At 38.3% G+C, this 14,575-nt stretch overlaps 1 protein-coding gene across 7 annotated transcripts in view; it reads left to right on the top strand.

Moving 5' to 3' along the window:
- KITLG (KIT ligand) overlaps nt 1–14,575 on the top strand; it is an 87,919-nt gene that overhangs the window by 44,521 nt on the left and 28,823 nt on the right. For 4 of the 7 annotated variants that reach the window (XM_073327583.1, XM_073327584.1, XM_073327585.1 and 1 more), the window contains exons 3-4: nt 3,906–3,968; nt 13,600–13,770. In XM_073327583.1, the coding sequence (XP_073183684.1) occupies nt 3,906–3,968; nt 13,600–13,770 (234 nt within the window). The remainder of the gene's footprint in view (nt 1–3,905; nt 3,969–13,599; nt 13,771–14,575) is intronic. The other 3 variants (XM_073327588.1, XM_073327587.1, XM_073327586.1) reach the window with 2 other exon arrangements.

A 14,575-nucleotide genomic window follows, 5' to 3' on the forward strand; every position in this document is an offset into this window, starting at 1 on the left:
ATTGGTGAGTAATGAGGACCTCATAGAAGAACTGGTTCTAAAGTACAATCTTCGTTCGAGCGATCATGAGTGAATTCAATTTAAACTAAGTGGAAGGATAAACAAAAACAGATCTGCAACAAGGGTCCCTGTTTCAAAAGAGCTAACTTTAAAAAATGAAGGGAATTAGTTAAGGAAGTGGACTGGACCAAAGAACTCAAGGATATGAATGTGGAGGACGCTTGGAATTACTTTATGTGAAAGTTGCAGAAGCTATCTGAAACCTGCACCCCAAGCACGGGGAAAAAATTCATAGGCAAAGGTTGCACACCAAGCTGGATGAGCAAGCATCTCAAATAGGTGATTAAGAGAAAATACAAAGCCTACAAGGAATGGAAGATAGGAGGGATCAGCAAGGAAAGCTACCTCTTGGCAGTCAAAGTGTAGGTATAAAGAGAGAACTGCCAAAAGCCAAGCAGAGTTGAACCTTGCAAAGGGAATTAAGACCAATAGTAAAACATTCTATAGCCATATAAATAGAAAACAAGGAAAGAAGAAGTGGGACCCCTAAGCACTGAGGATAAAATGGAGATTAAAGATAATCTAAGCATGGCCCAACACCTAAACACATACTTTCCCTCAGTTTTTAATGAGGCTAATAAAGAGCTTAGGGGTAGTGGCAGGGTAACTAATGGCAACGAAGATATGGAGATATAAATTACCTCATCCAAGGTGGAAATCAAACTCAAACAGCTTAATGGGACTAAATTAGGGAGCCTGGATAATTTTCATCCAAGAATATTAAAGGAATTGGCACATGAAATTGCAAGCCCAATAGCAAGGATTTTTAATCAATCTGTAATCTTGAGGGTGGTACCCTATCACTGGAGAATTGCAAATATAGTACCTATATTTAGGAAAGGGAAAAAAGTAGTCCAGGAAACTACAGACCTGTTTGACCTCAATTGTATGCAAGGTCTTGGAACATATTTTGAAAGAGGAAGTAGTTAAGGACATAGATGTGGACAGTAAATGGGATAAAATGCAACATAGTCTTACAAAAGATATATTGTGCCATACCAACATGATCTTTTTCTTTGGGAGGATGACTGATTTTTTTTTTTTTTTTTATTAGAGAAAGGAAATGCAGCAGACCTAATCTTCTTGGATTTCAGTAAGGCCTTTGGAGACAGTTCCACATGGGAAATGATTAGTTAAACTAGAGAAAATGGGGATTGATATGAGAATTGACAGGTGGATACGGAATTGGTTAAAGGGATGACTACGACGGGTCATACTGAAAGGTGACCTGTCAGGCTAGAGGGAGGTTACTAGTGGAGTACCTCAGGGATCAGTCTTTGGACAAATCTTCTTTAACATTTTTATTAAATAACCTTGGCACAAAAAGTGAGAGAGGGTGCTAATAAAGTTTGCAGACGACAAAGTTGGGATGTATAGCCAATACAGAGGAGGGCCGGAATATCATACAAGAAGATCTGGATGACCTTGTAAACTGGAGTAATAGAAATGGGATAAAATTTAATAGTGCAAAGTGCATTCAGGGACTAACAAGAAGAATTTTTGCTATAAGATGGGGACTTATCAGTTGGCAGCAACAGAGGAAGAGAAAGACCTGCATATATTGGTTGATCACATAATGACAATGAGTTGCAAATGTGATGGGACCATGAAAAAAGCTAATGAAGTCCTAGGATGCATCAAGTGAGGTATTTCGAGTAGAGACAGGCAAGTGTTAGAACCATTATACAAGGCACTGGTGAAACCTTAGCGGGAATACTGTGTGCAATTCTGGTCTCCGATGTTTAAGAAGGATTAATTCAAACTGGAACAGGTGCAGAGAAGGGCTACCAGGATGATTCGAGGAATGGAAAACCTACTTTGAGAGGAGACTCAAAGAGCTTGGCTTGTTTAGCCTAACCAAAAGAAGGCTTAAGGGAGATATGATTGGTTTCTATAAATACATCAGAGGGATAAATACAAGAGAGGGAGAGGTGTTATTTAAGGTAACCACCAATGTGGACACAAGAACAAATGAATATAAACTGGCCATCAACAAGTTTAGGCTTGAAATTAGGCAAAGGTTTCTAACCATCGGAGAAATGAAGTTCTGCAACAGCCTTTCAAGGGGAGCAATGGTGGGGAAAAAACCTAACTGGCTTCAAGACTGAGGTTGATAAGTTTATGGAGGGGATGAAATGACGAGATTGCCTATAATGGCATGTGGCCCCTTGGAGACTGCCAGTAGCAAAAATCCCCAACTGCTGGAGACAGGACACCAGATGGGGAGGGCACTGAGTTACTACAGATAATTCTTTCCCAGTTATCTGCCTGGTGGATCTGGCCCACATGCTCAGGGTCTAACTGATCACCATATTTGGGGTCAGGAAAGAATTTTCCCTGGGTCAGATTGGCAGAGACCCTGTGGGGTTTTCACCTTGCCCTGCAGCATGGGGCACGGGTCACTTACCTGTTTAAACTAGTGTAAATGGTGACAGGTTTCAGAGTAGCAGTCATGTTAGTCTGTATCCATAAAAAGAAAAGGAGTGCTTTTGGCACCTTAGAGACTAACCAATTTATTTGAGCATAAGCTTTCGTGAGCTACAGCTGACTTCATCGGATGCATACCTTATCTAGTTTTTGTAAAGTCCAGCCACAAGGAAGCTTGTGTGGAAGGTTGTTTTTTAATCCAGTTTTGAGAGCTCATTCTTAATCTTTCCCTGTTTGCTGTAGACTATGTTGATCAAGTGGTTTCGCAGCTTCTTTGAGAGTGTGTGGCACAAGCTGTCAGCATAGTCTGTGTGGTATGTTGATTGTAATGGATTTTTTACCTTCAGTCCTTTTGGTATGATGTCCATTTGTTTGCATTTGGAAAGGAAGCTGATGTCTGTCTGTATCTGTACAAGTTTTTTCATGAAGTTGATAGATTTCCACTCCATATGGCTAAATTCAGTGCCTTGCATAATGACAGGTTTCAGAGTAGCAGCTGTGTTAGTCTGTGTCTGCAAAAAGAAAAGCAGTACTTGTGGCACCTTAGAGACTAACCAATTTATTTGAGCATAAGCTTTCATGAGCTACAGCTCACTTCTTCAGATGCATGGTGAAGTCTTTAAAACATGATTTGAGGACTTCAGAAACTCGGAGAGAGGTTGGGGTCTATTTCAGGAGTGAATGAGGTTCTGTGGCCTGCAATATGCAGGAAGTCAGACTAGATCATAATGGTCCATTCTCACCTTGAAGCCTGAGTCTTAAACTGTCTGCTCTTTGACAGTATTACCATCTTAGATTCTGCCTTGAGATGACCACTGAATAAGGTCAACATGGGTCTGTGAAGAGTAGGGAGATAATGGAAAAGCAAACCAGGGGTCACCAAATGAAATTAACAGGCAGCAGGTTTAAAACAAACAAAAGGAAGTATTTTTTTTTTTACCTAATGCACAGTCAACCTGTGGAACTCTTTTCCAGAGGATTTTCTGAAAGCCAAGACACTAACAGGGTTCAAAAAAGAACTAGATAAATTCAAAAAGGATAGCTCCATCAATGGTTATTAACCGAGATGGGTAGAGATGGTGTCCCTAACCTCTGTTTTCCAGAAGCTGGGAATGGGCGACAGGAAACGGATCATTTGAAGATTACCTCTTCTGTTGATTCCCTCTGAAGCACCTGGCATTGGCCACTGTCAGAAGACAGGATACTGGGCTAGATGGATCTTTGGTCTGACACAGTATAGCCACTCTTATGTACACAATCCCTAAACACGGACTTAAGTTATTTGCAACTGATCAGTAATTTCTAGAAATTGTGTTAATTACTTTATAAAATGTATATTAACTACAGTGACTAAAATAAAGCCTTCATTTTCTTACCAAACACTAATATATTCTTTATTACCTGTTTGTTTGTTCTAGGTTGGAAATCTTCCAAATGATTATAGGATAGCCCTTAGGTATGTTCAGAAGATGGATACTCTGGTATGTACAATTACTTGAAATCAATCCCAATAAAATAGCCAGGCAATGATGGCTGCAGCTCTATGTGTCTTGGACCTCAGTGCTTCAGTCACATAAAATCTTGCTAATTACAGAAATCTTGCAAAAACTTTCAATTTTTTTAGACCTTTTCTTTGGGAAATAGTTTTCAATCATTATCCACTTTATTGAGTGGGAATGGGGAACATACTGTTTATTTGGATAAATAACTTGTTTTTATCTATGTTGGAGAAGACACTGTACAATGTTTTGTGGCAAGCGCATGTCCACAATATGTACGTAGGAGGCTGCTAAAAAAATAGAAAATACAGAGACTGATAGTTACTGAAACTATTTCCTTAATGAAGCTTCTGAGGGATTAGGACAATATTGTATTTCACTCACGTAATGATTTGCATCACTCTTTTTCCTGCATAATACTGTAGTTTATAACCACTCTTAAAATATGCTTTTTAAAAACATTACAAATCATGTGATGATCTAAAGAATACACTCTTGCAAATATTGTCTTTGGGTGATCTGATATTAGTTCTGGTTTTAAAGTTTCCCTCAAATTCATTTTATGAAGGATTACATTTGAAAGATTGCTACACTGACATAAGTTCAAAATTTTAAAAAGATTAATATGATGATTTGGGAAAGCCCTGGTGTAGACCTCTTTAGAGTGGAAGAAGTGCCAAAAGTGTAAGTTACTTTGAGCAATATACCAAACTAATGCCTGGCTAATGATAGCCCAATGACCATATGATCTAAGCCATTACTTGCATTAAAAGAAGATCTAGCAATGCAGAAAGGAACAAGAGAGTATAGGAGAATGAACAACAAGAGGAATGATAGCATAAGTACCACTGACAGTCACGGCAGTCACGTAGGCAATACTGGCAGTAAAATGATTGTACCTAATTAGGCAAGAGATCTGGATGAAGCCAAGCAGAAACAACTAAGATGTCTGTGCACCAATGCAAGGAGCCTGGGTAACAAAAGAGGAAATAGAACTACTGTTGCAGGAAGTGAAACTGAATATTAGAGGGATAACAGAAATATGTATGGTGGAATAATAGTCATGACTGGAATACAGAAATTGAAGGGTATGTGCTGTCCAGGAAAGACAGAAATAAAGGTACAGGGGGAGGAGTACATAGTATATTATGACAAGGTAGATTATTAAGAAATTAGAAGTGATGTATAAAACAGAATCTGTTGGACAAAATCACTTTGGGGAACAAAGGTAACTGAGGCTCCAATAGAATAGTGCTTGGGGTCTGCTACAGACCCCCGGGATCTGATCTGGATATGGATAGAGACCTCTTTAATGTTTTTAATGAGATAAATACTACTGGGAACTGTATGATTATGAGGCTTTTATTTCCCAGCTATATATCAGAGAACAAGGACTACTCACAAAAGGTAGGGTCAGATATTCCTGGATCTGATAGCTGACAGATTTCTTCACCAAATAGTCACTGAACCAACAAGAGGTGATGCCATTTTAAATTTAGTATTGGTAAGAAGCAAAGACCTCGTAGAAGAACTGGTTGTAAAGAACAACTTTGATTTGAGTGATGAGTTAATTCATTTTAAACTAAATGAAAAAATAAACAAATACCTCTGCAACTAGGATCCTTGATTTCAAAAGGGCAAACTTAAAAAAAAAATTACAGATTTAGGGAAGTGGACTGGACTGAAGAACTCCAGGATCTGAATGTGGAGAAGGCTTGGAATTACTTTAAGTGAAAGTTACAGAAGCTATTTGAAGCTTGAATCTCAAGCAAGGTGAAAAAAATGTAGGTAATGGTTGCAAACCAAACTGGATGAACAAGCATTGCAGATTGCTTATTAAGAGAAAGCAGAAAACCTGCAAGGAGTGGAAGAAGAGAGAGATCAGCATGGAAAGCCACCTGTTGGAGATCAGAAAGCATCAAGAAAAAGTGAGAGCTACCAAGAGACCTGCAGAGCTGGACCTTGCAAAGGAAATTAAACCAAAATTGAAAGGTTCTTTAGCCATATAAATAAAAAGAAACCAAGGAAAGAAGGACCACTAAGCACTGATGATGGGGCTGAAATTAAAGATAATTTAGGTATGGACCAACACCTAAATGAGTATTTTGCCTCAGTTTTTAGTAAGGGTAATGAGGAGCTTGGGTTCCATGACAGGGTGACTAATGGGAACAAGGATATGGAAGTAGAAATTACCACATCCGAGGTAGAAGTCAAACTCAAACAGAGTAATTGAACCCAATTGCTGGGCCTGGATAATCTCCATCCAAGAATATTAAAGGAACACACAAATGAATTTAAGCCCAATAGCAAGGATTTTTAATCATCTGTAAACTCGGGGGTCATATTCTGACTGGAGAATTGCAAATACAGTACCTCTATTTAGGAAAGGGAACAAAGGTGATCCAGGAAACTATAGACCTGTTAGTTTGACCTGAATTGTATGCAAGGTCTTAGAACAAATTGTGAAAGAGAGAGTAGTTAGTGATATAGAAGTAAATGGTAATTGGGGGAGAATACAACATATTTTTACAAAAGGTAGATTGTCAGCCCAATCTGATCTCTTCCTTTGAGAAGATAATCAATTTTCTACCCAAAGAAAAATGCAGTAGGTCTAAACTTCTTGGATTTCAGTAAAGTATTTGATAGAGTTCCTTGTGGGAAATTATTAAATTGGAGAAGAGGGGGATTAATATGAGAATCAAAAGGAGGGTAAGGAACTGATTAAAGGGGAGGCTATAACGGGTCATGCTGAAAGGAGAACTGTCACGCTGGAGGGAGGTTACTACTGGAATTCCTCAAGGATCAGTCTTGGGTCAAATCTTATTCAATGTTTTTGTTAATGACATTGGCATGAGAAGTGGGAGCGTGCTAATAAAATTTGTGGATGACAGAACGTTGGAAAGTATTGACAATATGGAGCAGGACTGGAATATCATACAAGACTATTTGGATTACCTTGAAGACCAGAGTAATAGAAATAGAAATGTAACAGTGCAAAGTGCAAGGTTTTTTGTTATAAACTGGGGATGTATCAGTTGGAAGTGACCAAGGAGTCGTTCTGTGATCGACCAATACACCCAAATCTATGAGCCATCAAATTGATATGAGTGTGTAGAAGACTAATGCAATCCTTGGATGCACCCGGTGAGGTATTTCAGTAGAGACAGGGAAGTGTTAGAACCATTATACAAGGCACTGGTGAGATTCATCTGAAGTACTGTGTGCAATTAAGAAAGATGAATTCAAACTTGAACAAGTGGAGAGAAGGGCTAGTAGGATGATCTGAGGATTGGAGAACCTGCTTTATAGGAGTCTTAATGTAATCAGCTTGTTTAGACTAACAAAATGAAGGCTGAGGGAAGATATAATTGTCTATAAATACATCAGAGATAAATAATTCCTCTTCCTCCCTGGTATTTAAGTTAAGGAACAAGTTGACACAAGAACAAATGTCTATAATCTGGCCATCAGTAAGTTTAGGCTTGAAATTGATTAAAGATTTCTAATAATCAGAGGAGTGAAGTTCTGGGGAGAAAAAAACTTAACTGTCTTCAAGATTGCGCTTGTTAAATTTGTAGAGGGTATGATATGAAACTGTTTACAATGTAACCGATCTGTGACTGCTAGTAGCAGATATTCCCCAGCAGCCAGTGATGGGACAGAAGGGGAAGGGCTCTGCGTTACTATAGAGAATTCTTTACCAAGTGTCTGGCTGATGGGTTTTGCCCACATGCCCAGTGTCTAACTGGTCCCCATATTTGGGGTCAGGAGAGAATTTCTGCCCAGGTCAGATTGGAAGAGACCCTGAGGAGGAGGGGATTTGCCCTCCTCTGCAGTGTGGGGCATGAGTCAGTTGCTAGTTTGAATGAGAGTAAATGGTGGATTTTCTGTAATTAGAATTCTTTAAATCAAGGTTTGAGGACTTCAGTAACTCAGCCAGAGGTTAGGGGTCTATTACAGGAGTGGGTTTGTGAGATTCTGTGGCCTGCAATGTGCACAAGGTCAGAGTAGATGATCATGATGGTCCCTTCTGGCCTTAAAGTCTCAAGTCTCTAAATAACTGTGCACATTATATAATATATAAATAGAACATAAGAACGGCCATACTGGGTCAGATCAAAGGTCCATCTAGCCCAGTAGCCTCTCCTCTGATAGTGGCCGATGCCAGGTGCCCCAGAGGGAATGAACAGAACAGGCAATCATCAACTGATCCATCCCCTGTCGCTCATTCCCAGCCTCTGGCAAACAGAGGCTATGGACAGCGTCCCCGCCCATCCTGGCTAATAGCCATTGATGAACCTATCTTTCTTGAACTTATCTAGCTCTTTTTTGAACCCTGCTATAGTCCTGTATTAGCTGTGTATTATTCAACAGATGTAAAAAGTAACGTTGTTGGCTATCATACTTGTAACTAGAGCTGTGTGAAATTTTCATTATGAAAACCAAAATCATGCACAGTGGACATAGTTCAGTAAATTCTCATTATTGCCAATCTCAAGAGATCAAAAAAATCACGTGACTTGCTCAACAATCCATGAGGGCTTGGGGGCTTTTGTTTTTTGGTTCTTTTGTTTGTTTGGGGGGGGGTTTATACCCCAAAAATACAATAGTCTGTCTTATTTTTGAACGCCCGTGCCCATCCTTAATGTGTGTGGCATCAGTGTTGCACTGGGGCAGAATAGATGGTTATGAGTTCTATTGAAGCTTGGAGGTTTGCACGAACCAAAAATCCCAAGTTAACCTCAAGGAGTGCAAATTATACCTGATATCTTAGGCTAATTAAACTCAGCTGAACAAAATATTTTCTTTGCATCATTTGTTATTGTGAGTCCTTTATGAATCCAATATGGTCTAATATATATTATAGATTACAATTTTTGATGAGTCCCAAACAGCAGTCATCCAAAAACAAGGAAATAGTAACAGGCTGCTGTAGCTGCACATAACATGCTTTCAAATCACAGATATTTGATATCTATCTTCCATGTCTCAAAGATTTACATCGGGGTGGTCTTTAAAAGTGCAAAAGTTAGACTCAACTCTAGCCTCTTATCCTTCCAGATCAGTGAACTAAACTGACAGAACTATGTGGGAAGTAAACATTATCACTATTTGCACTGTTTTCTCTATTAGTTTCCAGTTCATCCCATCTGGTACCTCTCATGAAATATGTATTTTAAAAAAAAATCAATACTCTAAGGTTTTTTAAACATTCAATTTAAGATCTTATTACTTTGTCTGTAACTGAAGAGTTTTAAGATTAATTCAGACCAGAAAGTTTTCTTTAATGCCCTGCAGGATGGATTGATTTATATGAAAGTGATTTAAATCACTGATTTTAATCATGTTTTACATTTGTACTTTTCAGTAACTTTGCTAAAGAGAGGATAAGATATTAATTAGTAACTATTTAAAACTTGTTCATTTACCCTAAATTAGGTGCCTTTTTTTTGCTAACTAGGAGTATATCCTATATCTATATCTATTTATTTAACAATTATACAGCTTAATTTACATTTATTCAGATAGTTAATTTTTACAATTTTTATTTGTTACAAAATAGTGAACAATGCATTTATTATTTACTAGGATTTCTTTGTTTACTTGTGATTTGTGTCAAGCTCTATTTGGAAATTCAAATTCCATTAAAATGCACAAAATAGCATTTAAAAAAAAATTAACAAAAACTACCTTAAAGGTGCTGGATGCATTAAAAAAAATCAAACACATTATCAAAACATGTTTGTCATTTAAAACTGATTTATTAAATGAAGTAAAAAGTAGAGTTCATGAATTGAACTCATTGTTTCTGGTCACTGGTTCCTTCATGATTTTAGAGCTAGTAGATCTCATCCTCTCATACCCAGTTTTATTCATAGATTGGAAGAAGAAAACAAGGTTTCCTGCTTTTTCAATCCCATTGGTTTTTACTTTTAATGAACTGAATTGAAGAAAATATTCTCTCTGCACCTGCAGAAGAGGCTACTGCTGTAGCACTTCAGCAAACTCTAGTTTCAAGTTCTTAACCAATGGCTTCCACAAATTTAGTGCTCTGAGTTTCTCTAAAACTTTGCAGAAAACATGTACTGCTTAATATTATTTTTCATTTAATGCAAAGTTTTAATTATTTAAGACCTAAATTTAATTTGTAAATTTCACATTTAATTTTAAATAGGTTTATTTAAAAGAACTGTGTATTTAATTTTTTTATCTGATTTTTTTAATTGAAAAAATATTGGTTTTTATCCATCCTGATTCCCTGATTTATAAAGTGAACAAGAATGTGACTTTTGTAATCACCAAAACATCATATAATACTATGACCCCCTATAATAGGTAGTAATCTGATTGTTAGTCCAGTTTGCATCCTACATTGATTAAATATAGTTTAGATGTAATGGTGTTTTGTTTTGGCCCAACAAGTTTCCTTTCAGCAGTATTGCCTTTAAGAATTGGTGGCTATAAAACATGCAAACTTTGGCTGTACAATGTATTTCATTAAGTACAGTGTTTTCATGGCCATGGCATCTGGCTGCATCACATCTAAAAACTAACATCCATATGTATTCACAATGAGCAGCAATACTAACTCACCAAGACACAAATAGGAAGAGACAATGCCTCAGTTTAGAGACTTTTGGCAAAGGGTTGGCTGAATAAATGCCCTTTGATTTGGGTTCTGACAGATTCCTGCAAGCAAAGAAACCCATAGCTGGAGCCTCTCCGGCAAATGTTCTGCCTTCAGTCCTGAAAAGTGCACATCTAGGGACTGAGGAAAGTGCCTTACTTTATCAGACACTTCGTATGGTGCATGAAGTGGGAAATGGTATCTATTGTAGCCGCTCCAAAGCTTTATAGATTAAAAGTAGAAAGGTAAATTGCATAGAAAGCAGATGGGAAACCAGCGCAGTGCATGTAATGTGTTCAAACTGACCAACTCCATTAAGCAGAAGGGTTCTTGCATTATGCACTAGCTGAGTAGCTCTCAGAGTAGATCCAAATAGAGTGCATTGCAGAAGTCTAACCTGGAGGTAAAAGGCAAGGTCTGAATGAAAAGAAACTGCAATCTCTTCGCTAAATGCAGAAAGATAAAAGCTTCTACTGCTACTTCCTGGGAGCATAAGAGCAGTCAGGTAAAAAGTACCCAGAGATGTAAATCTCTTTGTCGGGGGCAGAAATAACTAGTACAGATGGAGCAGTGGTAAATTTCTCAGTTCCATTAACTATTTCTCTCTGTCAACTATTATCACATCTGTGCTTTTGAACACACTTCAGCCAGCTTATTCTCATCCCTATCTTTGATCTTTCCCTACTGAGAAAGCAAGGAAAGTGCACAGCTTGTCTCTGATGAGAAGGAAATTTAGAGCTGAATATCATCAGTCTGCTGACAGCATTAGAAGTCAAAGCCCTTCATGACTCTCCTAGAGATCTCACTTATTGAGCAAAAAGGGCAACAAATTAGAATCATGCTGGAAACACAGAATTTTTGTATTCTACATTACAAGATATTGTTTGTAGTGCTGCTCTAGTGGTAGCAGAGTCAGTGCAGGTGATGAGCTGTCTGGACCATTAGGGGTGTGTGGAAGGGCACAGTATCAGACCTGTCCCTACTACAGAATAAAGGTCAACAAGGCTTCTACTCTTTGCTCTTTCTAATGCCCTCCTGTTCGTGCTCCTATACAAATGGAGCAGAGAGGCAAGGCCAGGCATTGTCAATTGCACAATGCCCAAAATGTCACTGTTCGTTACACATTTCCCATTCCCAGACCTGAAGGAAGAGCTCTGTGTAAGCTCAAAACTTCTCTCACTAACAGAAGCTGGTCCAATAAAAGATATTTCCTCACCCACCTTGTCTAATACCCTGGGGCCAACACAACAATAACATTACATACTGCTTGTTACATCATTGCATGGGGACTCATACCAGGAGGTATACTGCTTTATGGTTTCTTTTACACAAAAATGACAAAGTTAGTGAAGACTGTAAGGTAAAGCTAAACTGTAAATGTGAACCTGTTCACTAAACATAAAGATTGCTCAATAGTTTATTTAGTCTTAGAAGGTATGCATGTCTCTCCCCCATAAAAATGCAGAAAGGTGAACTTTGTCCATAAATGGTAATGAATAGGAGGTAAACTAGACTAGAAAAGCATTCAGCCCCAAGTGATGCTGATTGAACACAACATATAAGGAATACCAAATTTAACACTTAGTATTGTGATCAATCTCACAAGGTGAAGAAAACCCAGGCATGTCAGTATTTGGATGGAAGAACTCCACATATCATGTAAGGTACTGCAAGAAGTGTTAGAGACAGGCACTGTGCTACTGAAGGCATATCTTCCATATGAAATGCAAAACAAAAACTTGACCACTTGTCACTAAAGATGCCATGGCAACTTTCTCAAGAGCTGGGATAATAGCTTAGTGTACTAGACAAATTCCAGTGTTTTACTTACGGTACTGATATCTACATTATTCTTCACTTTTTAAAAATCTTTCCTACAATGTGTAATAGAGCATTGTGTGGTGAAGGCACAGCTTGTTGTGAAGAGATTTCTATATATAAAGTTGTCAGTATATAAACCTGGCCCCTTCTTGTTGAACAGATCTACTGCCTGTGTGTATTTAGGCATAATGACTTAGGTTCTCTCCTTTTTTTACTCATGTTAGTCCTGCTGAGCCAACATAGCTAAGTAAAAGTGTGCTGTATTTTATTACTTCCTGTACATCAACAGAATGATTTACTAGGTTCCAATTACAGAAGCAATCAGCTAAATCTGTGCAAATCCACTGACTTGTGGTTGCACAGGTATCACTTGGGGCATGATTTGAAGACCATGTCACTGCACAGGTGTAATTGAGGTCATAACTTGGCCTCTTGATTCTTTTTATTAGTAAGGGTACATGAGAAGGAAAAACCTCAGGTTGACTTTCATACCCAGGGTGAATTTGTAGGGCTGGCATTTAGTAAAAAAAGACTGGAGGGGGAAGCAGTTTCTTGTAAACTATGCAGAGTTGCTCAGAAATTAAGAAAACAATCATGGAATCCCATAATGCCAAGTTTAGAAACTTATTTTTCAGAACAGAATCTTAACTCAAAGATCCTCCTGGATTTAAGGTGCTATAAAAGTGTAGGGTAGCAACAGTAGTGAAATGAAGATGGGGAGTATTTTGAAGATTGTCTGGAAAACAATTGTCCAAGAAATAGTCTTTAAAAAAAAAACAAAAGTAGGTATGATATGGAAGAGTCGGAATAAATGGCCAGTTTCGGCATGGAAAGAGGTAATACTGGAATAGCCCACAGATCAGATGCTCAAACTGAAGTTTGACATTTATTCCCAAACTGGAAGAAGGGGTAACATTATGCCGACAACTTTGCAGAGAACATAATTAAGTCAGCCAAGATCAAGGAGGATTGTAAGATGCACCAAAAGGACTCAAGAGAACAGCAGGCAACATAATGTTAGTTGAATTTCAATTTAGAAAAGTGCAAGATGATGCAAATTGGAAGGAACAATTTAATCTACTTTTACACTCTGTGTTACTTATGCAAAAATTGGTTAAGTGTGGTGTTTAATCTGCCTCTCTTCTTTTTTATCTTCCCTGACAGCCTAATCACTGTTGGTTACATTTGATGGTGCCTGAGTTTTCAAAGAGTCTGCATAATCTTCTGCAAAAATTTTCAGATATGTCTGATGTTTTAAGCAACTATTCAATCATCAATAATCTCACGAGGATAATCAATGATATTATGTCATGTCTAGATTCTGAGAAAAATAAGGTAATCTTCTCAAAGAGCATTTTCCCCTTTATACTGCACAATTATATCTGAATTTTTGTAGCAGAGTACATGACATGTACAAAAAAAAACCCTACAACCAAGGCTACTTCAGGTTCTATATTCGTTGTTTCAATTCCTGTTCAATGCAACTACTACTTCCCCTTTAAAGATGTACTGAGTACAATGGAGAGATGTTAGCTATTGGCTACATCAAGTGAGAGAAAAGGTATAAGATAAGGCTAGGATTTTGTCACGGAGATCACAAAGTCATGGAATCTGTGACTTCCAGAGACCTCTGTGACATCAGCCCTGGGGCAGCAGAGCTGGAGCTGTCAGCCAGGACCTGCCGCTCCCAGCTGCCAGCGCAGTGGGATGCTCCGAGAGGAGTTCCAGGCCTCTGCGGGTCATGGGGTCCCCTCCAGGCTCCAAGCTGAGGCCCCTGCAGCTGCTCCGCCGCCGCTGCCATGGGCGGCGTGGGGACCTTAGAGCCCCAGCAGCGTTGTGTGTTGGATCCTACCCTATCCTTCTCCCTACCCATTTTGTTATGGATATTTTTAGTAAAATCACGTACAGATCACAGGCTTCTGTGAATTTTTGTTTCTTGTCCATGACTTGTCTGTCCCTTTTTTGCTAAAAATATCCCTGACAAAATCTTAGCTTTAGGTATAATCACTTAAAAAGCCTCAGAGGGATTACAACGTATAGGATGACCAAATAAACAGATATATTCAATATGTTGTCAGTGCATAGTCCAAACATTTAACTCTCATTCTCAAGGTAAATCAAACAAGCATGAATCATTTTG

The sequence above is a fragment of the Lepidochelys kempii genome, chromosome 1, assembly GCF_965140265.1.
Source record: "Lepidochelys kempii isolate rLepKem1 chromosome 1, rLepKem1.hap2, whole genome shotgun sequence".
NCBI lineage: Eukaryota > Metazoa > Chordata > Testudines > Cheloniidae > Lepidochelys > Lepidochelys kempii.